This window comes from Chelonia mydas, chromosome 8 (assembly GCF_015237465.2).
Source record: "Chelonia mydas isolate rCheMyd1 chromosome 8, rCheMyd1.pri.v2, whole genome shotgun sequence".
Classification (NCBI taxonomy): Eukaryota; Metazoa; Chordata; order Testudines; family Cheloniidae; genus Chelonia; species Chelonia mydas.
In genome coordinates, this window is record NC_057854.1 from 55,537,263 (window position 1) to 55,562,870 (window position 25,608).

The 25,608-nt window shown below is 41.7% G+C and overlaps 1 protein-coding gene across 6 annotated transcripts in view; it reads left to right on the forward strand.

The window, feature by feature from the left end:
• The window catches only part of HMCN1 (hemicentin 1), a 327,504-nt gene that overhangs the window by 292,418 nt on the left and 9,478 nt on the right, over positions 1 to 25,608 (forward strand). For 2 of the 6 annotated variants that reach the window (XM_043521103.1, XM_037906957.2), the window contains exons 87-104: positions 101 to 370; positions 1,209 to 1,379; positions 1,537 to 1,707; positions 2,885 to 3,055; positions 4,042 to 4,212; positions 4,959 to 5,129; positions 6,840 to 7,010; positions 8,912 to 9,061; positions 9,305 to 9,442; positions 9,756 to 9,877; positions 11,489 to 11,726; positions 13,445 to 13,507; positions 14,289 to 14,408; positions 14,587 to 14,721; positions 15,208 to 15,321; positions 15,704 to 15,829; positions 16,746 to 16,874; positions 24,873 to 25,223. In XM_043521103.1, the coding sequence (XP_043377038.1) occupies positions 101 to 370; positions 1,209 to 1,379; positions 1,537 to 1,707; positions 2,885 to 3,055; positions 4,042 to 4,212; positions 4,959 to 5,129; positions 6,840 to 7,010; positions 8,912 to 9,061; positions 9,305 to 9,442; positions 9,756 to 9,877; positions 11,489 to 11,726; positions 13,445 to 13,507; positions 14,289 to 14,408; positions 14,587 to 14,721; positions 15,208 to 15,321; positions 15,704 to 15,829; positions 16,746 to 16,874; positions 24,873 to 25,223 (2,982 nt within the window). The remainder of the gene's footprint in view (positions 1 to 100; positions 371 to 1,208; positions 1,380 to 1,536; positions 1,708 to 2,884; positions 3,056 to 4,041; positions 4,213 to 4,958; positions 5,130 to 6,839; positions 7,011 to 8,911; positions 9,062 to 9,304; positions 9,443 to 9,755; positions 9,878 to 11,488; positions 11,727 to 13,444; positions 13,508 to 14,288; positions 14,409 to 14,586; positions 14,722 to 15,207; positions 15,322 to 15,703; positions 15,830 to 16,745; positions 16,875 to 24,872; positions 25,224 to 25,608) is intronic. The other 4 variants (XM_043521105.1, XM_043521106.1, XM_043521104.1 and 1 more) reach the window with 3 other exon arrangements.

Consider the following 25,608-nt stretch of genomic DNA (forward strand, 5'->3'; position numbering starts at 1 on the left):
CTCAGACCAAACCTCTATGCAATGAAGAAAATGTCATCTGCTCTTGTAACCATTTATTGCAGAATGCAGTGATGCTAAAACAGTCTCTCCTCTCTCTTAGGTCCTCCAGTTATTACAGCTGAACCAGTAGAGATGGTGGTTGATGCTGGTACCACAGCAATCCTGAACTGCCAAGCAAATGGAGAACCTACTCCAACCATTGAGTGGTCCCGCCAAGGCCATCCTATCCTCAGCAATGACAGAGTGACTGTCTTGTCTAATGGCTCCTTGCGTATTGTTGCAGCACAGAAAGAAGATACCTCTGAATATGAATGTGTGGCTAGAAATCTAATGGGATCAATCCTTGTTCGAGTGCCATTCACTGTCCAAGGTACATACACCAAAGTGCTGTCTAGTGATTACCAAATTGCGAGATTCCAGCTTTAAAACAGAATAACTATGACCAAGGTTTTATATTCCTTACATTTACAGGTTAAGTCTATTGGGACTTCTCAGTGTCTCTCTTCACAAAATTTTGTACTTTCATTCCACTTTCTCAACTGTCATCATCCTCAGCATGCTCCCAAGACAGGCAGCTGAGAGTGAAGGAATATGTAAAGGCATGTCTACACTGCCCCACAGTTTGGACTCTGGGGTATGAAAAGCAGTGTGAACCAAATTGCTGTGCTGTAACAGCCCCATGTGGACACTGTGAGTGCAAATGAAAAGATTCCTACTTCATATTAATGTAGTTCTATCTGAAGAGTTAATGCGAACTCTTTGGTTTGCACCTGCAGCGTCTGCACGGGGGAGTTACACCACAGCTCTTTGGTGCACAATGCTCTTCAGACCCCTGTAGTGTGAACTGCAGGGCAGTTTAGATATGCCCAAAGACTCTATGTTAGAGATGATCCTGAACTGAGATGCTGCCTACAGAGCACATTCCACAACTTGAGTTCATCTCTAATCTGGGAGAATAAATTATAACCATGCCAGAATAACTGAAGTATTTTCTCAACTAAAGCATGAAGAATTCTTCACTAATGATAATATGATGCTATCTGGATATCTGAGGGTGGCATCTGAACTTGTGCAGGGTTATTTTGATCTTTTTTTCTAGAAATGCAAAAATTTAGCAGATCTTTTAACACAGCTGAGAAAGTATATTCCTGAGCCTGATTGTATAACCCACATATTATAAATGCTCAAATGTAATTTTTCTACTGCAGTGCATGGCGGATTTTCAGAATGGTTTGAATGGCGACCATGTAGTGTAACTTGTGGCCAAGGTGTTCAGAAGAGGATCCGTCAGTGTAACAACCCTCTCCCTGCAAATGGTGGGAGGCATTGTCAGGGGCGTGATACAGACATACGCAGCTGCCGGAACAAACCATGTGCAGGTAGATTTCTTTAATGAACTCATACAGTGTATGTTTAACAGAGCTCCATGACACCACCCTTTGATTGTTTCTATTGTCTGGAATTCTTTGACTTATTGGGGAGAGGATATTTTCTGTAAGATATTTGGTAAAACGATGCTTTTTTGATGTTATGTAGTGGATGGCAACTGGTCAGAGTGGGGGTCTTGGGAAGAGTGTTCGAGAACCTGTGGACAAGGTAACAAGACCAGAACCAGAACTTGTAGTAACCCAACAACTCAACATGGCGGAAGACCATGTGATGGCAATGCTGTGGAATCGATCATGTGTAACAACAGGCCTTGTCCAGGTGAGAAGAGGGTGTTTATTATAAGTTGCAGATACTGATCTTTACAATTTCTCAATTTGGCAGCTCTTCTTCTCTAAAGCCCACATACTTGCCTCTTTCACTTTGAAATAATTTATGGGAGGGGGAAAAAAAGGAAAAAATGATATTCTAGTTTATCTATTTAAAAATTGCCTGCAGTAATTGAAAGGTTTTCAATTTACTGAAATTTACGTCCAAAATTTAGGTTTTTAAAATATGGAGGGTGGTTTATAAAACTGACCATGAAAAATATTTTCATAGAGTTTTTTATATTGATCTTAACATTCCTTGAAGTGCTTGCAACCTAAACACATCAGCTTTGTATGCTAGTGCAATAAAACTGACCATTCTAGTCCCATTGTCCAAAGCCAAGTAAAGTGGAAAAAAGATAACTAAGCAGCATAAGGGGTGCAGAGTAAAATACATTGTTTTGGGTTTAGTAATTTAAGGTATTAGCAGCGTCAGAGATAATGTATGTATTTTCTTTGACAACATCCTTTTAATTTTTAATTATGATTTTCTCTGCATAGTACATTTGGACCGGATAGGTCTATTCGTTATTGGCATTTTTCCGACTATTCTCTCTCCCCCCGGCCCAACTTCTCTGCTACTCTGATGCTACACTTTGATCCACTGAGACAATTTTCTGTAGTGCCCTACAAAACCCATTCTAACTGCGGGTCCCTGCTGTATATTAGCCAGTGGGGCTGCTATATGAGCTATATAGCTAGCAAGCCCCTTTCCCACTGAGATTGTGTGCCACTACAAGACAGTCAGATTCCGTGATTTATGAAAGGAGAGCAGCAGGTCTGATCCCAAGCCTACTTTATTCACCTGGCAGAATCACGGTTGTTCCAAGTTTGTGGTCAGGTGAAGTAATGTTTTAAGGAAACAAAAAGGAAAGCAGTAATATCTCTCTGGAAACTGCTGCTCAGTTTCAGCTGTTGTTCAGGGAACAAGTTTTTCAATGTCTTAGTCAGATTAGTTAATTAGTGGACAGTGTGTAATGGAGAAAATGGAGTTATAATAATTTTTACTGTGAATACGTCTCAGAGACATCGCTTTCTTTTATTTGGGCCAGAGAGCTGAGTAGCTCAGAACTTCAAGTTAAAGCCGTTTTGTAGTTTCAGTGTAGTTTTTGTTTGTGCTGTCTTGACAGTGGAAGGTGCATGGGGCTCTTGGCTGCCATGGGGACCTTGCAGTGATACTTGTGGGAAAGGTACTCAGACCAGACTGAGGCTGTGCAATAGCCCTCCTCCATCATTTGATGGGTCATATTGTGAGGGGCCCAATACACAGATGCAGGTCTGCAACAAGAGACACTGTCCAGGTAAGAAACATAAGACACAAACAGAAAATAAAGGACTAGCCTATTTGTTTCCTCTCAAAACTCTTCCTATTTTGTACTTAGAGCTGGTATAACTGCTCCATTTGTGGTGGCAAATACGGCAATCCCTGATAAAATCAGAATTTAGTTCCTTGTTCCTACTCAACATTCCTTATGAAAAGCGTTAACAGTCATAACATATGGAACTGGCCCTTCCCTCCCAACCCTGCTCTTCCCGATGTTTCCATTCCTGCTGCCTGCCATTGTGTAAAAGTAGTATGTAAATCCTTGGCAGCTAAGCATGTAATTTCTGCAGATCTTCCCACCAGGTCTCACTAGCCTTTGTTATTCATTAATCTTCCACATCTACAGATGGACAGGAAAGGTTCAATTTTCAAAACACTCCCTTAATATAAATTCAATACAGGGTAACTGGGTGATATTGAATGGCCTGTGATACACAGGAGGTTAGACTACATGATCTAATGGTCCCTCTGGCCTCAAACGCTATGAATCTTGAACACACACAGTGCCATAGCCTATGCTAAATCCCTATTGTACCCTCTTAGTGGTGAAAAGGAGACTTGAAGCTGTACTAATTGAGTAGCTGAGGATTCCCTTTGGGTGACTCAGCACCTCCACCGCCTGCCTGCCTGCTACTGACCATCTTATTGCGTTGGTGATTTCAGTGATTGCATATCCTACCTGCTTGACCTACTTACAGGCACATGAGAATTTTGGGGAGTCACTGTGGATGGACAGTCACTGCAACTGTTACGCTAACAGATGGATTTTAATTTAAGTAAAAAAGTAATGGGCCAGATCCTGTTCTGGGTTACACCCTTTGCAGTCCTATTGTAGTTGAAGGGGTTGCATGGATTGAGACTCAGCACAACACTTAGTGCAGTATTTTGCTGATACATCTATGCTAGATTTGATTATTTAGAAAGTGAAAGTTTCATTGCACAATGTCATCAATTTTTAACCAGTGGATGGGAATTGGGCCACCTGGGCTGGCTGGAGTGCCTGTACTGTATCCTGTGGAGGAGGCACCAGGCAGAGGACAAAGGACTGCTCAGACCCAGCCCCTCAGTTTGGCGGGCACAAATGTGAAGGAAATGATGTACAAATTGACTTCTGCAACAGTGACCCTTGCCCCAGTAAGTGTTTGGGATGCCTGGGGGTTAGACTGAGAACCTATGTGCAGGGTGGCACAAAGTGTGTATATGGTAATAGGGGGAAATGAAAAGAGCCTTCTTCCTCACCTTGTGCCCTTGCACAGGGCACTGACCCAATCCTGCTCCTTGCACTCTTGGCAAGCAATGGAAAGTGGGATTTGGATACCAGAAGCTGCACTAGACTCCCCAAAGGAGGAGGGATGAGAGCAAATCCGTATCCCCAACCAGCCTCTTCATCAGTCAGCATAGTTGTACCATTGCATAGGCTGGGAGTTGGGGAGTAAGCACTGCTAAACGACATAGCAGTAGTAAGTGTTGTGTGAGCTCCTGCAGCAACGTCAGAGGCAGCATGCTTCCATGAGCTGCAGGCAGTATCTTTAAGTCACAATCTTGCTATTTTACACCCACAATCAGTGTAATTGCCTTTTTCAGTACCTCTCTCCATTAGATATTTGACTTACATGCTGCGTGCTTTCCTAAAGTAGTAAAGCACTCAACTACAGGGCTCAAGGGACTGTTAATATACTCTGTGGAATACCCCTGCAGTGGAAAAAATGACTTAATTGGATGCTTAACTCTAGAACTTTTTAGCTAAAAGAGTGGTAAACTTGGAAATGTGTGAAAAATTTCTCTTCAGAAAATATATTTTCTGGTTTAACTGTTCGTTGATTCCATATCTGCTGTCATTAAGCAGAGTGTATGTAAAGACTTTTATTTTAAATTTGCAGTTCATGGCAACTGGGGTCCATGGAGTGGTTGGGGAACATGCAGCCGAACATGCAATGGAGGCCAGATGAGGAGATATCGGACCTGTGACAACCCTCGCCCTGTCAATGGTGGAAGAGCATGTGGAGGGGCTGACACACAGATACAGAGATGTAACACTGACTTATGCCCTGGTGAGCTTATATGGTAACAGAAGGCAATAAATAAACCTCCTCTAACATGCTTCAGAGACCAAGATGCATATACTAGGCAAGCAGGAAAGAAAAAAGTTCTGTAATTATGCCCAACTTCATAGAAAGATCTGATCCAGTCTTACTGGGTTCTTACTAAAAATTAAGTGTCTGTCACACTAAAATGATTCCCCCTTTAAGGGGTTATATTTTATATAAACAAGGGAAATAATGATCAAAAGACAAATAGCTTGTGAAAACAAAACCCTTCATACCCCCAACAATTCTTAATTCTCACACTAATGACATTTTACAGAGTATACCAGTGACCCTTTTATAATGTATTACAGGAGCAAAGTCAGTACATCTAATAAAACCTAAACCAAATCTAGTTGCTTTCTCCTAGATAGCTAAAACTTGTCTTTTTACCAAGCAGCCTTAAATGGCCTAATGCTCCTCTTATTTCATCAGTTCTACACCCTGCTCAACCCCACTGAGTTCCTTGAATTACCAGTCAAGCCCTGTGATTTGAAACTTGTTCTCAAGTCCATGGGGATATCTTGGCTCAGATCAGTATTTACAACAATAATCCAGACATGGATTGCATTCAATTGTGCCATGGTTAACAACAGATCTAAAAATATTCAATGTTTTTATTAATGTATTTTCCTTCTGTGTGGCACCCATCTGGTATTATTTTAGTTTAATTTGTTATAATGATCTCTTTGGTCCATGTGAATGTTAGCTTTTGTGAGAAATGCCAGTTCTTAGCCCCAGAGGTGAAAGACCCTCTTTTGCTCATTATTCCCCTTCAGTGACCTTCAATGTGCTTTGTTGTCCTTGACCACCTCTAGGATTAAGAGGGTAGTTCAGTCTCCAAGCCCCGGTCAAATATTTGGAGTCTCTAGTGAGACTGTCAGCAAGGATGACAGTAAATTTTGAATGTGGACACCTGCTCACTATGATCAGGTCTGAGACCACTAGCTCTTTTTACACAAGGCAACCAAACAGCTGTCAGGTGACAAGAGCATTCAGTTACTACCTAACTGAGCCAATTTTGAATGGGACACAGTCTGAGTTTTTCATCTCTGCTCATTAACAGTCTGCTATTGTTATAGAGCCAAATCCATTGATTCAGTGCCCAGCCCACAAATGGAGGCTGGAAGCAGTCTCTGTCTCCAGCATTCTCTTGGTCTGGGTTGGGAGTCTAGGCAGCGGATTCTCTCACTGCAACCTGCCTGCACTGCGGCATAAAGGAACTCCCAAAACCAGCCTGCACCCACTCTTTGCACAGAAGAGCCATGGTGTATTCCACTGGCAGGGGGACTCCGTGACCATAGAGGTGGCGGCAGGGACCACCCCATTTTGTGCAAATAATTTTCTTGGCTAGTTATATTATGCCTGGGGACTTAGTCACATATCTCTCTACTAAATCCTCAGTCATTGCACTGGAAACATTCCCTGAAAGGTCCTCTTTCTTTTGAGTAAGGCTGATCTATGGGCATGAACAATTTCAAAGGTATTGCACTTTTTGGGGCAGCAACCTGCCTACATAAACTATCGTTGAAAATGGTACACCATCCTTGATAAAGCTGACGGCTTGAAAAATACAACATGGAATTTATATTTGAAGTGTAATTCTCTGTTCTGTATAAAATCTGAAACATCTGCTACAAAAAGCCAGTTCTTTCAACGTTGCATCCTTGTTTATAGTGGATGGAAACTGGGGAACATGGCAAGCTTGGATCGGATGCTCTGCTTCTTGCGGAGGAGGGGAGCAGACCCGAACACGGCTGTGCACTAATCCAGCCCCCTCAAATGGTGGACGTCCTTGCCCAGGAGACTCTTCACAGCTTTCCAGGTGTAACATCCAAGCATGTCCAGGTATGTTATTGCAGAGACTGAACACCAAAGCAAATGAACCAAAGAAAATGCCTAGTTTATTATTTATAAATCTTTCAGTAATGAGTAAACCTGTCCATTCAGCATATCCTTTCTCCAGACATGTCATAGCATTTAAGGAGAATCTGGTAACCATTCTCTGGCCAACTATAGTCAGCAGAATGCTGTTATAATAATGCTGAAGCATTTGACAGTTTTCAAAAAGAATTTCCAGAGGCACTTTTGATCAATTAAACTCAAAACCCGCAGTGTTTAAAAGGTTTCTGCTCCATGATTGCATTGTTGAAAAAAAAAAAAAAAAACCATGCAACTAAGGCAGCCAGTCATATAACATGAAGACTGAATAAATAATAGTCACACTGAACAAGGTGTAAAGCTGAAAATTGTTCCCCTGAGCGTATCAAGAAATAAATACATTTGCAGAAATGCAGGCTAGTTTCCAAATGGTTCATAAACAGCAAATGGAGCTATGTTTGCAATGGTTAATTCAATCAGCTCTTATCTCTAGTTTAAAAAATAGTGCACAATAATGAAACTATTTAGAACAGGGGCGGGCAAACTTTTTGGCCTGAGGGCCACATTGGGGTTCCAAAACTGTATGGAGGGCTGGGTTGGGAAGGCTGTGCCTCCCCGAACCCTAACCCTATCCACCGCCTCCCGCTTCCCGCCCCCTGACTGCCCCCCCTCAGAATCCCCAACCCACCCAACCTCCCCTACTCCTTGTCCTCTGACTGCCCCTCCTGGGACCCTACCCCCTATCCAACTCCCCATGATTCCTGACTGCTCTGACCCCTATCCACACGCCCTGGGACCCCACCCCCATCCAACCCCCGCCCCCTCTAAAGCCCCTTTCAGAATGTGGCCCTGCGAATGTGGGCAGAGGACTCAAGAGGAGCAGGGGCAGCCAGAGAGAAGCGGCGATTTCCCCTTCAAAGCTCCGCTTCTCTCTGGCTGGCTGCACGGCCGCCCGGTGCTCCTCCTGAGTCCTCCGCCTGCATTCACCGCACTCCCGCCACCTGCACCACCCACCTGCTCCCCTGAGACTGTAGGGGAGCCTCCCTTCCTGCTCTCCCCTGCCCCTGCAGCGCAGCTCCCTCCCGCACTGAGGCTGCGGGGGAAGGTGGACAGCGGGGGAGGGGCCGGTGACTAGCCTCCCCGTCCGGGAGCTCAAGGGCCAGGCAGGACGATCCCGCGGGCCAGATGTGGCCCGCGGGCTGTAGTTTGCCCACCTCTGATTTAGAACTACTGTTATAGATGTATGATATTGTGAGAATAAATCTGAAAGTGAAATGGGAAAATCACTTATGCATCCTCAAGAGGGGTGCTATACTAGTGTAAAATTCTATTTAATAATATTAATACATTTAAAAAAAATAGAAAACACTTCTGTCTTTGCCAATACATTCTGTTTTGTCAGTTGTTGTTTTCTAAAACAGAGTGGGAACACACAGAAGTCTTGCTTGACATCTGGTATGACTAATACACTCCAGTGTCCTGGCCAAATAATTACATTCCGCCTGCCTGAATTCCCTAGTAGTTTCAGTTGTACTTTCTTACCTGCCGTAACCTGTTGTGTAGCACCAGTTTGCACTGTTCAACAATTGTTGCTTTTCGCCCAGAAGTGGCTGGCTGCATTTCAGTGGTCCATAAAGTAATTCCTGGGTCATAATTTATATATCAGCTTACATTTATAAACGGTCCTGGTATCCTTATGGATATGAGGAGCTACGATTATTATTATATGAATAAACATTCCATAAAATATAAGTCCATCTGCACATAGAGAACTTTGTGTTCTCTCAGAGCACTCAGTGCTGCTCTTGAATATTTTTCTTTCAAACAGAGTTTTCACACATGGGGTGTTTTTCCACTTCTCCCAACAGGTGGGCCTCCACGTGCCAGAGGAAGTGTTATTGGAAATATTAATGATGTTGAATTTGGAATTGCTTTCCTGAATTCCACAGTAACAGATAGCCCTGATTCTGACACTAGAATAATACAAGCAAAGATCACAAATGTCCCTCGGAGTCTTGGTAAGTCAGTTTGCTTCCTTGAGTTATAAATAAACAAAGATGGCACTTAGGAATCTTCCTTAGGTTTGTCAGTTTTCAGTTGCCTTTCATTAAGGCACTATCCAAGATTTTAAGGAATTGGCTTCAATTTTTCATGGGCAGGAGGGAGGTGGAGGTCTTTTAATATATTTACATTTTCTTTACATCAAGAGAAGGGAGGAGCACACAAGGGGAATTTTTTAAAAGTATGTTATTTCTCTTTAGGTACAGCAATGAGAAAGCTAGTTTCCATTCTAAATCCTATTTACTGGGCAGCTGCAAAGGAAATTGGAGAAGCAGTGAATGGATTTACTCTCACCAACGCAATCTTCAAGAGAGAGACTCAAGTGGAATTTGCAACTGGTTAGTTACAAATAGAGATTGTGTCATTGTTATGTGACAAGCATAATATAAGGTTGAATTGCTTAATGAATATCATTTACCTTAGTTACGTTTGCTCACAGCAGCATGTTCTGGATAACTAGGTGACATGAGGCTTTATAGCCTTGCTTTTCCTAATTTGAATCTGATATAGGGAAAATTAGTGTTTATACACATGAATGACATGTTAGCATAAATTAACATGGTTCAATATGGACCTAATTCAAATACTGTGCAGTTAACATAAATCACAAATCATGATAGGTTACAAATCAATGTGTGTTAAAATTCACAGGAGAGATTTTGCGAATGACTCATATTGCCCGTGGTTTGGATTCAGATGGAGCATTACTGCTGGATGTGGTAGTGAGTGGCTATGTTCTGCAGCTACAGTCCTCATCTGATGTTAACGTGAAGGTAAAATTACTAGCAAAAATGACATCTCTGCACTCTTGCTTCAGTTTTATATTTTTGTTATCTGACGTATTTTAATACAGCCATATACAGCACCATAAGCTATGTTACAGTATTCTGACTTATTTTTATGATTGGCTTGGACATGTGAAGGAAAGTTCTTGATCATGATCAGATCACCTCCTCCTCCAAGATAAGGTGAGGGTCTACTGCTGTCAGGAAGATGACCTGTTTTGTCTCCTGCAAAAGGCTGATGGGCCAAGCTAGGTTCTAGACCTTTCTAAGGATGATGCTAGTCCTCCATTTCGCACAACCCTGGCAAAGTTTTCCCTACCTTCAGAGTGCCCTCAAAGGTCTCTGTCACAGGTCATCTGCAAGGATGGAGGGTAAAGCTGTGGTTGCAGAAAACATGCTGTGTCAGATTCCATAAAATCTCGATGATTTAATCTTTCCTATAATGTGGCTGTGGCAGAGGTAAGGAAGACCTTTTTCTGTGCCACAGTATTAAAGTCTTGTCCCATGGAGTTGTCCATAATGGTGAGCAGTCTAATTACTCTGACTTGCCTCACTTCTTACAGAATCAGCTTTTTCTAAATGTGAGGACTTTCCCATACTTTTTTCCCCAAAATGATCAGATACAGACTGGTTTGTCTGGCAGTCTTCAGAGCAGGAAGTTATAATCTCACTGCTTTGTCTGATAGTTTCATCATGTTGAAAGAGGTCTGATCTACTGAGTAACTGTACCACTGGCTCCACTATTCATGGCTAGTGGCAGGGCATTCCACACCTCTGGAACCCCTTTACTCCATCATCCCACTAAAGTCACTAGTTAACACTTCAAGTCTTAACTGCTTGGTCAAGCCATGGAAGATTTTGCTTGGATTAACAATAGGGATCAAGGGTTTAATTATGTATCGTGGATTTCGTAACGGGTTTTTATCCTGAAAGCATTTTTTTTTAATTATAAATGTAACATCTGCATGTGCTTGTTGATGGATAACCAATCTAAATATATAAATACGGGGTATAGTAAATAAGGATGTTTAGATTTTTTTGACATTTTGATACAATGCAATGTGTAGTGCCCTCAAATATTTATAAAAGTTTCCTTACTGTGGTGTAATACTTCTGCAGTAAATTGTTTAGTTAGCTTATCATTTCCAGTAAACTTCCTCGATTATTAAATAATAAATCTTGTGTGGTTGCTAGTAGCACTTCAGACCATAAGAGATCTTGTTATCAAACCAATCAGGGCCTCTTGTGGTTGTCAGGGTGTGTTGGGGGATGGGGGTTGGAAATATGGTCATACAGTCACCATTATTAAAGTCAGGATCCACCAATTGCTACTAGACTGTGGTATCTGAGTTACTACAGTTATTTCCCTTACTAATAATAGGGCCATATAGTGGGAGCCATTAAAATTCAACAGTTATAGTAACTGGAGCTAAATAGACGTGCCGCTTGCAGTACAATTTGTCCAGCTTTTTAAAAAGCACCTTTCTCTAGATACATCTCATGCTATTTAAAAACAAAAAACCTCTTTTGCAGTATACTAGCTGAGCCAGAGGATCCAGTTGCTGGTGCCTAGATCTTGATTTGTGATGTGTATTTCAGGATTACACGGAAGACTATATTCAGACTGGCCCTGGACAACTGTATGCCTACTCTACACGGCTCTTCACCATAGATGGAGTTAGCGTACCATATACATGGAACCACACCATTACCTATGATCACACTCGAGGAAAAATGCCATTCCTGCTGGAAACACTCCGGGCTTCCTCTATTGCAACAGAGTACAACCCACTAGAAGAAACACTAGCTTTTAGAATCCATGCTTCCATTGCAAAAGGTATTGACTCTTTATAAATGGAAAATTTGTCCAAATTAGAGTAAGGCTCACTTCAAAATAAAATGATACGATGATTGAAGAGTACTGGGAGAATAGAATATCCTCAACAGTAGAGCATGATCTTGGAAGAGGAGGCAATTGAGATGTTCAGATTATTTGGTACACATATAGATACCACATATGTCATGTTGATGGCACTTCCAATTTATTATATAGCTATGTATTTATTTTATACCTCTCATTTCCACCCCTGCACTTCCCCCCAATCCACTTTTGCTGGGACTACTTATACCTCTGAACAGCTTCAAACTGCCATTTTTAAAAACTGAAAGAGAAAAGTTTGGTTAAGAGCCTCTAAATCATTCCTAAAATGATTTTTCTGTAAAATATCAGAATGCACAGAAAACATAAATGATGTGGTGCAGTATATATAGGCTTTATTGGCTCTTGTTTTCGATTACTTGCATTTTTAAGAGCTGATGTGACAATGGATGGCTAGAAACAAGTCTAGTAAAGCTGGAGAACAGTGACTCATCTGTAGTCCTGGTGGATGATGACATACTGAGCCTTTAACATGTACTGCTCCAGTACTGACTGTAGCCCACTCTGTGCTTCAGGCCAAGAGCAGGAAGAGGAGGAGAGGAAACTTTTTCTAGCAGGTTGTTATTTTTTAATGGCAGTTATTTAAAAGCTTTTCAGAGGTTCAGAATATTAGAAATCCTGGTGGAGAGGGATTAATATAGGTAGAGTGCAGGCAACGTAGTAAAAGATGCATGATAAATGCTGGTGATAGTAATATGAGAAACCACACAGAACCTATATAATACAAGAGTGAACGAGAGAGAGAAAGTGGCCCATTGCCTTGCACCTTGTATAATCATTTACATCAGTGCAAAGTGAGTGTAAAATACTTCCATCCTGAATAGGTAGCATGGTACACCCACCTTGCACTGGTGCAAATGACTATACAAAGTACAGGGTAATGATGAATGGGGCCCAGAAAGAGACTCTGTAAAATAATGGGCTATTGCTATATTATCCTAAAGATTCACCTGAAAGACTAAAAACCCGCAATGTAAAAAAAAAAGGAAACAAAAACTAATTTTAGCAACAGGGCTTCCAATAGAAAGGGTTACATTGAATTAATTTAAGTGGCCAGCATAAGGCCCTGTGCACCTCATAAATTCCACTTTAGGCCTATTAAAACCACTCCTAAAAGTCCTATTGTTTATCTTTAAGAAGGACTTTGTAAAAATGTCATTGCTGGGGAGAAAGGTTGGGAGGGGGGAATTTATTTAAACTGCCTCACTATTTTTTAGATCACGGTTATTTCATTTGCCAAAGTAAAAGATGTTTTTTTCCTGACTGCCAGCCTCCAATTTACCCTGAGATTTGAAAGTAAGCTTGGGTCTTTCTGTTTCATGCACTACTGCTTGTAACAGAACAACTGCAGACCAAGTTATGGCCCCAGATGAACCTGTGCAATCCTGCTGTCTTCAAATCATGCCTTCACTGAACAACTCATTATGGGAAATCAGTGAAATTCAGAGGAGTCCCACAATGCCAAGTTTATATTTAGCTTCAAAGTGTGGACTGTGCACTGATTGAAATTACTTGGTTAGCCAATCATTAGGCTGCAATATTTTAATCTTCTCAAAGCCATGAGATGGTCATATTTTTTCAACTACCAGTAATGGTTGGTTTCCTTTGCCCCATAGGAGACCATAGCAATCAGTGTCCTACTGGGTTTGGTCTGAACTCTACTGGGCCCTTCTGTTCAGGTAAGGAAATGAAAACGAAAACATAAATATAATCAAATACACTGCACACAGGTTGCTTTTGTACAGTGTCACTGAATGCGGTACATACAGAGTACGAATCACTTTTAAAATTGAACTGCTCAGTCCTGTAGATCTAACTCAAGAAGAACTCCAAATGGACAACAAGATCAGACCCTATCTTTGTAAGTGAAACTGTCTCTTAAAAATAGAGTCTTAACTTGAACAACAAATATCTACTACATACACATACTTTTCACTCCTTCAGATTCCAGTGAAGATGTCAAACTCTAAAGAAATACAAAGAGACCTTTAAGAAACATTTGACTTGAACTGAAACTTTTTAAGGATGCTGTTTTCTGTTGCACAGATTCAAACCATGTCAATTATCTTGACTAGCTTTCTGAAATACAGTGGACCTGATTCTCTGCTGCAGTTTACTCCAGTGTAGCTTTACTGAATTTAATTGACTTTCACTGAAGTCAAATAGGTGCAACACAAGGGAGAACCAGGCCTTATGTGATTAGCATGCTGGCCTGATTTGGGAGTAATATAGAGATGCTTTCCTTTCAGGAGTATCCTACAAGGGATTATATGCCAGGTAGAATACTACAGCGAGCATTGCTGTCCCTGGCCATTGCATGGAGAGCATAAAGAGGGAGAAAACACTTCGTACCCTCTGTGAACCCATGGAAAGGCCAGGAACAGTCTTGTCCTGTTCTATCACTGAGACACACATACAATCCCATAGGTTCTTGTAAAATTGCTCACTTTTATTTTTTAGATGAAGATGAATGTGCAGTACGAAATCCTTGTTCTCATGCATGTCATAATGCTATAGGAACCTATTACTGCTCCTGCCCCAGAGGCCTCACTATATCAGCAGATGGAAGAACGTGTCAGGGTAAGCCAGACTTCAAATGACATGCACAGACTGGACACAAGACTTTTTGCCACTAGCATAAGAACATAAAATTTACTGATGGCATTCATATATTATATCAGAATGGTTTATTATTTCCTAAGGTGCAAAATATTTTCATTTACTGAATACATTTTTTATTGTTTGCACTTTATTGTAGATATTGATGAATGTGCATTAGGTGGACATACCTGCCATGCTGCTCAGGAATGTGAGAATGTCATTGGCTCCTATCGTTGTGTGGTTAGGTGTAGAATTGGCTTTAGAAGAACATCTGATGGATTGAGCTGTCAAGGTGTGCAGTCCTCTGACCTTAGTTCTAATGAACTGACACTACTTTTATTTAAGCCATGTTTGTAAGTAACTTTCCCAAGAATGTCTTGGCTCTCTGTGAATAAGCTTCCTACTGATTCCTGATATACAGAGGTGTTCTTGGATCATTCTGGTAAGTGATACTTTATCAGTGACATTTTACTGTCTACAGAACAAAGTAACATTCTTGTTGCTGAGTCCAGTATGTGTTTTCCTTTGTTATGTAGTGAGGTAAGCATACTTTCCTGTATCTATATCAGAAAATTCCACTCCTATGTCACTGTGCAGTTCTTTCTCATGTAACAATCACTTGCCTGACTACTCATGGAGGGCAATATGTGAAAAAGGAGAAGGATAAGAACTTAGATCAAAGCAGAGCCTGCAACATGAAATATACCAAAGCACAATTTGTTGCAAATTATTACAAGATCCACAGCTATAACATTTAAGGCTTTGCATTATTCAACAGATGTTAATGAATGCCAAGAGTTCAACTCCTGTCATCAGCGCTGCTTCAATACCATAGGAAGTTTCCACTGTGGCTGTGACCCCGGATATCAGCTAAAAGGCAGAAAATGCATGGGTATGAAATGAACTATAGAGTCAGGGGAATGGATTTCAGTGTAATGTGTTAACATGATTCAGATGAAATTCCCTATAGAAGATTTATGGTATATGCAAAAACAGTGAATCCCCTGCTTTGTTGGATCCCTTTCTAAAACATGGGATGCAAACTTTAACATTTTTTGAGTGGGCTTGCAAAACACAAGTAGACTCAGTGGAAATGGATTAATGGGCAGAGTGCAAGGGAAACTGTCAGATGTGCTTGATACACACGTACAGACTGTATACACACATTTTCAACAGTACTTACCTAGTATAATTATATTGGGGTTGCCTTGGCCTTTGAGAATGGAGCATAAGAAAATCAGTTAGCAATTTAAATTCTCTTTTTTTAAATTAAGACGTAAATGAATGCCGGCAGAATGTATGCAGACCAGACCAGCACTGCAAGAACACACGTGGTGGTTATAAGTGCATTGACCTGTGTCCAAATGGAATGACCAAAGCAGAAAACGGAACATGCATTGGTGGGTACATTGGTTTATTTACCATATAGTGATTGTAAAAGAAAGGACATGGCTAATATTTTCCAAAAATTGGTTCCTCATGATACTCTCTAGCCACCTAAATAAATGGCCTACATTTCAAAGGTGCTGCGCACCCAGCAGCACTGACTTTCCTTGGTTCAAGGGCATGTATACACTGTGACTTCTTGGTGAGATTTCATGTTAATTAGTGAGGGACATGTTACAAGTGGCAAGACTTTCTGTCACCCACAGGCTTTCACTGACCCCCTGTGGACAAATGGGAGAAGGATGTTGTTTGTTGCTCTCTTCTCTTTTTTTGAGGAAAAACAGTGGTTGGGCCCCTGAATTTCCTTTTCCCTCCCCTCCGCCTTCACTCTCTGTCCTAGAAAACTCATGTGAGTGTTGGAGGCTGGGATACTGTGCCCCTTTTGGATTTATGTATGAACATCCTGCAGAATGTACCTGTTCTTCCTGAATATATTTTTAAGGTTTTTATTTTTTACAAATTCCTGTTGCTTATCAGGGTGCCTTTAGCCTAAGCAATGCAAGGGGCCTTGTCAAATTTCCAACTGACACCAGGGGGAGGCAGATTTCCACCTCATTGTTTTGGATTCGGTTAGGTTAAAAACCTGGTAATAATCATCTGGAAATGTATGAAAAGATTGAATTAGATAGATGCAACTCAGCTGAAAGATTACTTATTTCCATCTCCAGTCCCAGTATAATCCAGACCCACCACCATCTGTCACACAGTGGGTGCAGACTGATATCCAATCTTTATGTCCACCATGAAAAGATATTTTGTGAATACAGGACCAGATACCTCCCTGGTGTAACTCTATTCTCTATATTTAGAAAGAGAAAACCAGGGCTTAAGAAAAATATGACTACTACTAATTACCTTTGTTCCCTTTAGATATTGACGAATGCAGAGATGGTACCCATCACTGCAGGTACAATCAGATTTGTGAGAATACACGAGGGAGCTACCATTGCGCATGTCCAAGAGGGTATCGATCCCAGGGAGTTGGAAGACCCTGTCTGGGTATGTTGAGTGGAAATCAGCCTACATTAATACCATTCCATATTCTCAATTACTCTTTTGGCTCCTCTTTGTATTGTAATAAACCTAGGGACATTATCCCTTTTGAAGGCTGTAGGCTATACAGTCTGTTGTTGGGCACTCAAAATCCCCTACATTAAAATTAAATGACTTTCATTAAAAAAACTGCAAACAATTCCTAATGACAGTTACTCTGTTAAAGCATTTAATTGTACCAACGTACAGTGCTTTATGGGTCTTGGAACAGTGGTGGAGGGTGTATATCATGTGTGCTGCAATATCCAGGCATTCTAGGGTGACTGTAGGAAATCATGGCAGATGTAACTCCAAATCTGTTTGCTTTAGTTAGTTTCTTTAACAATAAAGATGGTTATGTACATCCAGGCTGCACACTTGGGATCAGATTGGGTGATTTAGGCCTAAGAAGAGTGTGGCTTGGAGTTGGTCCATCCTAGGGGAATTCCAGCAGGGATAGTGTGCCTCGGAAGCATGATCCATCCTAGAACTCACCCTTAGGATGATGCAGTATGTTACAGCTGTGCACTCCTCTAGGTCTCCTGGTCAGCATGTAGGGAGGGAGATATTGCCCTGATGCTTTCCTGCCTTGCACTCTCTCCCTACAGGGAGAGTGAAGTCCGTATATTCACTGGACTACAGACACTGATTATGTATGGCTGTTGTGTATGGGGCACAAGTTGTGGTAAAGGCTTCTTCCATAAATGGGCTCACCTTTCCCCCATGTATGCATAGGGCCAGGGCCTCATCTGGGTGGGGAAATTGTGTGCAGGGCCAGGCCAGGGGGTTGGGGTGCGGGAAGGAGTGCAGGGTCTGGGAGGGAGTGCGGTGTGCTGGGTGTATAAGGGGGCTCAGGGTGCAGGAGGGGTGCGAGATGCAGGCAGGGGGCTTAGGGCAAGGGGTTGGGGTGCAGGGTGCAACAGGGCAGGGGGTTGGGGGGTGTGAGGTGCAGACAGGAGGCTTAGGGCAGGGAGTTGGGGGGCAGGGTGCAGGCTCTGGACCGGCGCCACTTACCTAAAATGGCTCTGGGGTGGCAGCGGTCCCTGGGGGAGCGGGGGGCAGAGGGCTCTGCGAGCTGCCCTTGCCACGCCTCCAGGTACCTCCCCCGAAGCTCCCATTGGCCATGGTTCCCCGTTCCTGGCCAATGGGAGCTGTGGGGAGTGGTGCCTGGAGGCAAGGGCAATGCATGGAGCCCTCTGCCCCCACCCCCAGGCTGCAGGGACGTGGTGTCAGCCCCTTCTGAGAGCAGTGCGGGGCCTGCAGCACCACAGAGGGCAATCCCATGGGCCGGATCCAAAGCCCTAAGGGGTCAGATCCGGCCCCCGGGCCGTAGTTTGCCCACCCCTGGTCTAGCCTCAAGTAAAAGAATTCTCACTATAACATTTTAATATCTTCAGCAGAGATATTTTAATACAGTTTATTGGGCATCATTATTATGTCAGTTCAAGTGTATGAAACATTTCCACTGATATCAGTTCCTGGACTTCTACAGACCTTAGAATGCTAATAGGATCAATTTGATTCATATTTTATAGGAGATATTTCAAAATATCATAGCTCGTCTAACTTAAATGTTGGTGCATCACTCACGGAACTCTAATGGGAGTTTCAGTTACTACCATCTATCAAGTGTGTTAGGGGGCTTATTCCTCCCCCCTCTCACGTCCCCCTCCCCCCTTCTCACATGAACAGAGAGCAACACTACCTGAAGTCCAAAGGTGCAAACAAGTCGATGTTTATTGGGGTGAACTTCCAGCAAGCTAAAATCCAAGTTCCTTTTTCCTTATTTTCGAACCGCAATTTACTTCCTGTTTCCCCCTAATTTATATATTGCAGTAATATTCTTAGCTATACCTTAACCAGTCATTTTCCTGAAATTTAACTAACCAATCCTAACATATTGTAACATGATTATTTAACCAATTATATCCCACCACCTTTCTTAGTTTACACCCAGCAAAATTAATTATACAGCAGACAGAGATTATACAGACAAACAATAGGGAATGGGGACTACTGTGATAGAACAACAAAGAAATGAGGATTTCACATCCCAGCTATTGATAAGTGAGTTCTTGCCAGACAGGATGCTATCAAACTAAAAGTTTCCTTTTACATCTTTTAGGCACTTCCCTTTCTCTGGAGGTGATGGGCTGTTAGGAATACAATCCTGTCCGGATAGTGCCTAAGAGCACTTTATTTCAATGTGACTAGTTTGGAATGTGAGGATGTGACCAGTCGCTTCCCAGCTTATGGCTGCCTCTGCTGCTTAGCCAGAGGCATTGGCCTAAGAACAGGGCCTCAGACTGTCACAGTGAGAAAAGACCTTATACAGTCAGACAGTGATTTTGATCCTTTCTTTCTTTTATATCTCTATAACTAGCTAAATGATAAACATATACCTAAATTCTTAAAGTATAGGCCTTTGCAGACAGGCCTGAATATCTATATCCTAACAAAGTGTTGTCCATAGTAAGATATGATAGAAAGCTTGATAATTAAATACTCAGTAACTGGTTTGAAAACTTCAGTTGTTTGAAACAGAAAAGCCTAGATTCTTTTTAATACCAAAAGAAAGGAGTGCATTTCAGGGACTAATTGGAAAATTTAGTTTTACAAATTTAAAAGCTGATGTATTTTAGGGTTTTTTAATGTTCTGATCTACATCTGATATTTATGTTGCATAATCAAAGGGATACTGTCTATGGAATGCTTTGGTTTGCCATCTGGTCAGTGCTCACCTGCACTCTAAGCATGCCTTTGGTGTAATGCAGAACTGTGACTTTTTGCTACTTTGTCATATATGCTGCTCCTGTAAAAATGGCTGCAATTCTTACTGGGTTTTTCATTTTCATCATTTACATATCTTCATATATGTCTCATCTGTGACTCACTGCAAAGGATATAGCTTATTTTACAGACCAAAAACTCTTTTGCACAGGTAAGAAACCTTGAAACCTAAGTTGTAAAAATGCTGTATGTAAGGTAACTAATTGCACAGAGTTTCAAGATTTCTTTACCCATATGTTTTGTTTTTATTATATTTTGCCTCTTAATCACACACTAGAGGGTGCTGTCATGGTCTAGATCCTCACAGGTATAAATCAAATAAGCTCTAATGAACTCACTGGAGCTATACGGATTTATACCTCTAAGGCTCTGATCTCATTTAAAAAAATCCTTAGCTGTGTTGCTTATAACTCCTGAAAATAATGAAACTGGAAGAATGTTTTAAATCAGATATCTTCTCTGACATTTATATTGTCTATTTTTCTGCTCTTCATTCTGTTGAACAATGAAATTAACTAGTCAGTTTCATTTATTTATAGTTCGCATCCTTTCTCACTGGTTCTTGTGCACTAGACACTAGAGTAATACTGCAACACCACAAACGAAGATTTAAATCCCAATCTCAAACTACAACATTATTTAAGAATTTCAGAGAAAAACAAACATTTTTTATCCTATGAGATTTTGTAAACATTTTTGTACACCCTACTTTCTTGACTTAAATTTCTAGACAATGTCTCTTTTAAAAGACTAGTATCACTGCTTTTTGTCTGAGGGTTAAGAGCTGTATATCTCCAAAAGGGACCAAAATGACACCTTTTAGCAATATTTCATGTTGTTTTTAAGAGTGATATATGATTTTATGTAAATTAAAATTATACGTACTTTACAAAGATTATTATTACTTGTTTGATAAATTTAAAAAAACCCTCTTTAAATAATGGAGGGACATAGAAGAAGTTTAATAGAGATTTGTTATGGCTAAGGATCTTAATCTCAATCCGTTCTATTCATTCTGAGGGTTTAGAGATGAACATGTTAACAGAGGTCTTAAGAAATATAGTATTAGCCAACAACAACCAGAAACAAGTCTTTAAAACAAAAGTCATTCCTCCATTACATTCTTTTCCTTTTTAGTATTTTGCTCCTTTATTGTCTCTTTGGCACGCCACCCGTAACAACACTAACGAACAAAGAGTAGTTGCTGAGGACTTCCTTATAAAAGATGTGATATCATCCATCACTCACTGTTTTGTTTTACTCTTAATTGACAAGTTATTTAAAGTAATCTCAGAATATGTGTTTAAACAATGACACCTAGAAAACTTGTGACCGTATTTATGCTTTGTGGCCCAGTCAGTGTTGTTAAGACCCCAAACCCCTGAGCCTTCAAGTATACTAGTTTCTATTATAGCAAATGAATTGCCAGTCCATTCCTTCCCTCCATTTTTAAACCATTCTTCCTAACATTTATATTTATTGAAAGTCATCCAAAAAAGTGAAAAGTTCCTGAAGTGTTCCTAATTTTAATACTATTGAAAAACCAGAGAACCTCCCCTAGAATTATAGAAGTGTAGGACTGGAAAGGACCTCAATAGGTCATCCAGTCCAGTCCCCTGCACTTACGGGATCTCTGCCTACTACAGATATTACTTAATTGAAAATTTCAGTTGTTGGGTATGTAAGTGTCGGAATCACAACTCATACGGCCACATTAAAGAATGTGGGCGTTTCTTCCATTCTTGGGAGGAGCAGGGGGGCAAACTTTGGGCTTGATCCTGCAATGAGCTGAAAGTACTCAACTCATCACCCTGCTGCATCAGGACCTTTATGTACTTCATGTGCTTCTGTAAAACTATTAACCCTTAAAAAAAAAGTCACGTTTTGACTAGGATTGGATTTTGGATGTTGTTAAAAACAGACTAGAACCTTTGCTGATCCTGAACCCAAACTGAATTTTTTGTCAAGCTTAGAAATCAAACAAATATTTGATAATGAGCTCTTCAGTCTAACAGATATAAGGCTAACATAATCCACTGGTTTGAAGTTGAAGCTAGACAAGTTCACTGGAAATAAGGAGAAAAATTTTAACAGTGAGGTTAATTAACCACTGGAATAATTTACCCAAGGTTTGTAGCAGATTCTTCATCACAGCCAATTTCTAAATCAAGATTGGATGTTTTAGTAAAAGATGTGCTGTAGGAATTATATGGGGAAAGTTCTATGGCTTGTGTTTATACAGGAGGTCTGACTAGATCGGGGTGGGCAAACTATGGCCTGCGGGCTGGATCTAGCCTGCCAGCCATTTTAATCCAGGCCTCAAGCTCCCATTGGGGAGCAGGGTCTGGGGCTTGCCCCACTCTGGCGCTCCAGCCAAGGAGTAGGGTCGGGGGCTGCTCTATGTGACTCCCGGAAGCAGCGGCATGGCCCCCTTCTGGCTCCTACACGTAGGGACAGCCAGGTGGCTCAGCTCCACACGCTGCCCCCGCCCCAAGCACCACCCCCATTGTCCAGGAGGTGCAGGGGTAGTGCCTGCAGACCAGGCAGCGCGGAGCAGAGCCACCTGGCCATGCCTCCACATAGGAGCCGGAGGAGGACATGCCGCTGCTTCTGGGAGTCACTTGAGGTAAGCGCTGCTTAGAGTCTGCCCCCCTCGAGCCACTCCTCCGCGCCCCAGCCCTGATCCCCCTCCGAACCCCTCAGTCCCAGCCCGGAGAACCGTCCTGCACCCCTGCCCCAGCCCTGATCCCCATCCCAGCCCGAAACACCCTCCTGCACCCCAAACCCCTCATCCCCAGCTGGAGCCCTCCCCCTTCTCCCCGCACCCTAACCCCCACCCCAGCCTGGAGCCCCCTCACACACCCTGAATTCCTCATTTCTGGCCCCACCCTGGAGCCCGCACCCCCAGCCGGAGCCCTCACCCCCCCTCCCACACCCCAACCCCAATTTCATGAGCATTCATGGCCTGCCATACAATTTCTATACCCAGATATGGCCCTCGGGCCAAAACATTTGCCCACCCGTGGACTAGACGATCACAGTGGTCCCTTCCGGCCTTGGAATCTATGTAAATAAAAAGTACTAAATGCAAAAAAGTTGATTCCTCCTGATTCCTCCCAGAAGTGGAAGTGCCCAAACAATGCCCAGAGAGTCTGTTGTGACCTCTGCTCTGCAGACCTGAATTCTTTGTATAATTCAGAGAAAATTCACAAACGAAAAGCTTGGAGTCTTCCTCAAATAGAAGTAAACCTCTGGACTTTTTGAAGGGTCAGTGATCATCATCACTCACCCTAGCGTGGAAATTCAACATTACAGCCCAGAAATCTCCTTCTACCTCAGCATCACAGCATGTAGAATGGATCTCATCTTCTCCTGTTACTAGAAATAGTGCTACTACCAAGGATACACAACATATATTAGTGCCTCTTGGGAATAGAATCCTTCCTCCTTTATGTACTCCCAAGGAACCAGAAGAACAGAGTAATCTTACATGAAAAGGAGAGCTGGACACAATTTCCCCCTGTCAAGGTTCCTTCCCCACTCTGAACTCTAGGGTACAGATGTGGGGACCTGCATGAAAACCTCCTAAGCTTACTTTTACCAGCTTAGGTTAAAACTTCCCGAAGGTACAAACTATTTTACCCTTTTCCCTTGGACTTCCACTGCCACCACCAAACTTTATCTGGGTTCCTGAGAAACTGTTGTTTGGAAACATCTTTCCCCCCCAAAATCCTCCCAACCCTTGCACCCCACTTCCTGGGGAAGGTTTGGTAAAAATCCTCACCAATTTGCATAGGTGACCACAGACCCAAACCCTTGGATCTTAGAACAATGAAAAAGCATTCAGTTTCCTTACAAGAAGACTTTTAATAGAAGTAAAAAAGAATCACCTCTGTAAAATCAGGATGGTAAATACCTTACAGGGTAAGTAGATTCAAAACATAGAGAATCCCTCTAGGCAAAACCTTAAGTTACAAAAAAAGACACACAGACAGGAATATTCATTCTATTCAGCACACTTATTTTCTCAGCCATTTAAAGAAATCATAATCTAACACATACCTAGGTAGATTACTTACTAAGTTCTAAGACTCCATTCCTGTTCTGTCCCCAGCAAAAGCATCACACAGACAGACACAGACCCTTTGTTTTTTTCCCCTCCTCCCAGCTTTTGAAAGTATCTTGTCTCCTCATTGGTCATTTTGGTCAGGTGCCAGCACGGTTACCTTTAGCTTCTTAACCCTTTACAGGTGAAAGGAGTTTTCCTCTGGCCAGGAGGGATTTTAAAGGGGTTTACCCTTCCCTTTATATTTATGACACCCCTATAGCCTACCAATGCTGCTTGTGGAGCATCCAGAAAGAGTCTAAGAAATAAATATGAAATTACCAACAGTTTGGGATTTTTAGTATGGGAAAAATCAACATTCAGGAAAGTCTGGGGTTTTAAATTTGACTTTCAACTAACTTCAGTCACTATAGCAGTGATACTCAGACCTCAGCGGTTCAGGAGACAAATTAGTGATCAACATTACCCAAAAGAGCCACAGTTGTGTGAATTCATTGTTTAATTTACTACTGTACTATAATATTTAAACAGTATGATGGGAGCTATTTAGTTTAAATATAATTCTCACAGCAAATAAGTTAGTGCACGTTGATAACTTAATTGGTAAATAACATAGTAAAAGCATCCTGATTGTGTGATTTAATTATTAGCCAGTGTTTTAATATGTGCTGCAAAGAGCCGCAGCAGACACATTAAAGAGCTACTTGTGGCTCTCAAGCTGCAGTCGAAGTATCACTGCCGTACAGGAATCACTCAGCCCTTGCAAGCATGGAGTGAAAGGCATAAACACAGATCCCCGCCCCATTTCACAGCCACCAATAAACCTAATCCTCAAAGGGATTTAATCCACACAGGATAAAAACTGAGTGCTACAGTCTCATGTCCTAACCAGTTTCATGGGAAGAGTAAGATGGATTACTGTACATGGCAAAATATTGTACCCATTTTTTTTTTTTGGCATTGGGCTCTGCATATTTTACTGACTTCATTCAGGAACTCATTTATGTCCTCAGTTTGCTCCAAAGACTGATGTTTTTTTCTGTATGTGTGTGTGTTTTTTTTCTCCCTTTATATATGGTTTGTTGCTCTGGATCATGTCACATGAGCAGACATTAATGAATGTGAACAAGTGCCTAAACCGTGTGCATTTCAATGTGCCAACATCCCCGGCAGCTTCAAGTGTATCTGTCCACCTGGACAACATTTATTAGGTGATGGGACATCTTGCGCTGGATTGGAGAGGTTGCCAAATTATGGCACCTATTACAATAACTATAACTATGCTCAGTTCTCCCCTGTGAGAGACAACTATCAACCTCAACAGTTTTACAGGCACGCCTCAGACCTCTACAGCTCCTACTCAGAGTATAGAAACAGCAGAATACCTCTCTCCAGGACTAAAAGGAATATTAGAGAATCTTGCCCTGGAGGCTATGAGGCACGAAATGACAAATGTATAGGTAAATGTCAGCCATATCTATCCAATTCTTTTGTCTTCACATATTGACATTTCTCATCGCTTGCTTCGAAGAATGATGGTGTAGGGTGCCATATGTTTTTTATTGCCATGATGTATTTTCAATGAGTTATGCATGTTTTTCCAAAAAAGTGCTAGTAAAATTTTTGTGGAACCCCTCCCGACCCACACCCCTTATATTTTGTTGGTCAGTTGCTGTATATTCTCAAACAGATAATGTCTTACTATATTTCCCTTCTGTGGGTATTAGCCTTCTTCTGACTTTTTTTCCCTTTGAAAACCAATAGTCACTATGTGTCCAGTCCTGAAAATCTTACTCATACATCTTAATCATACTCCCTTTGACTTCAGTGTGAATTTGGCCTGAG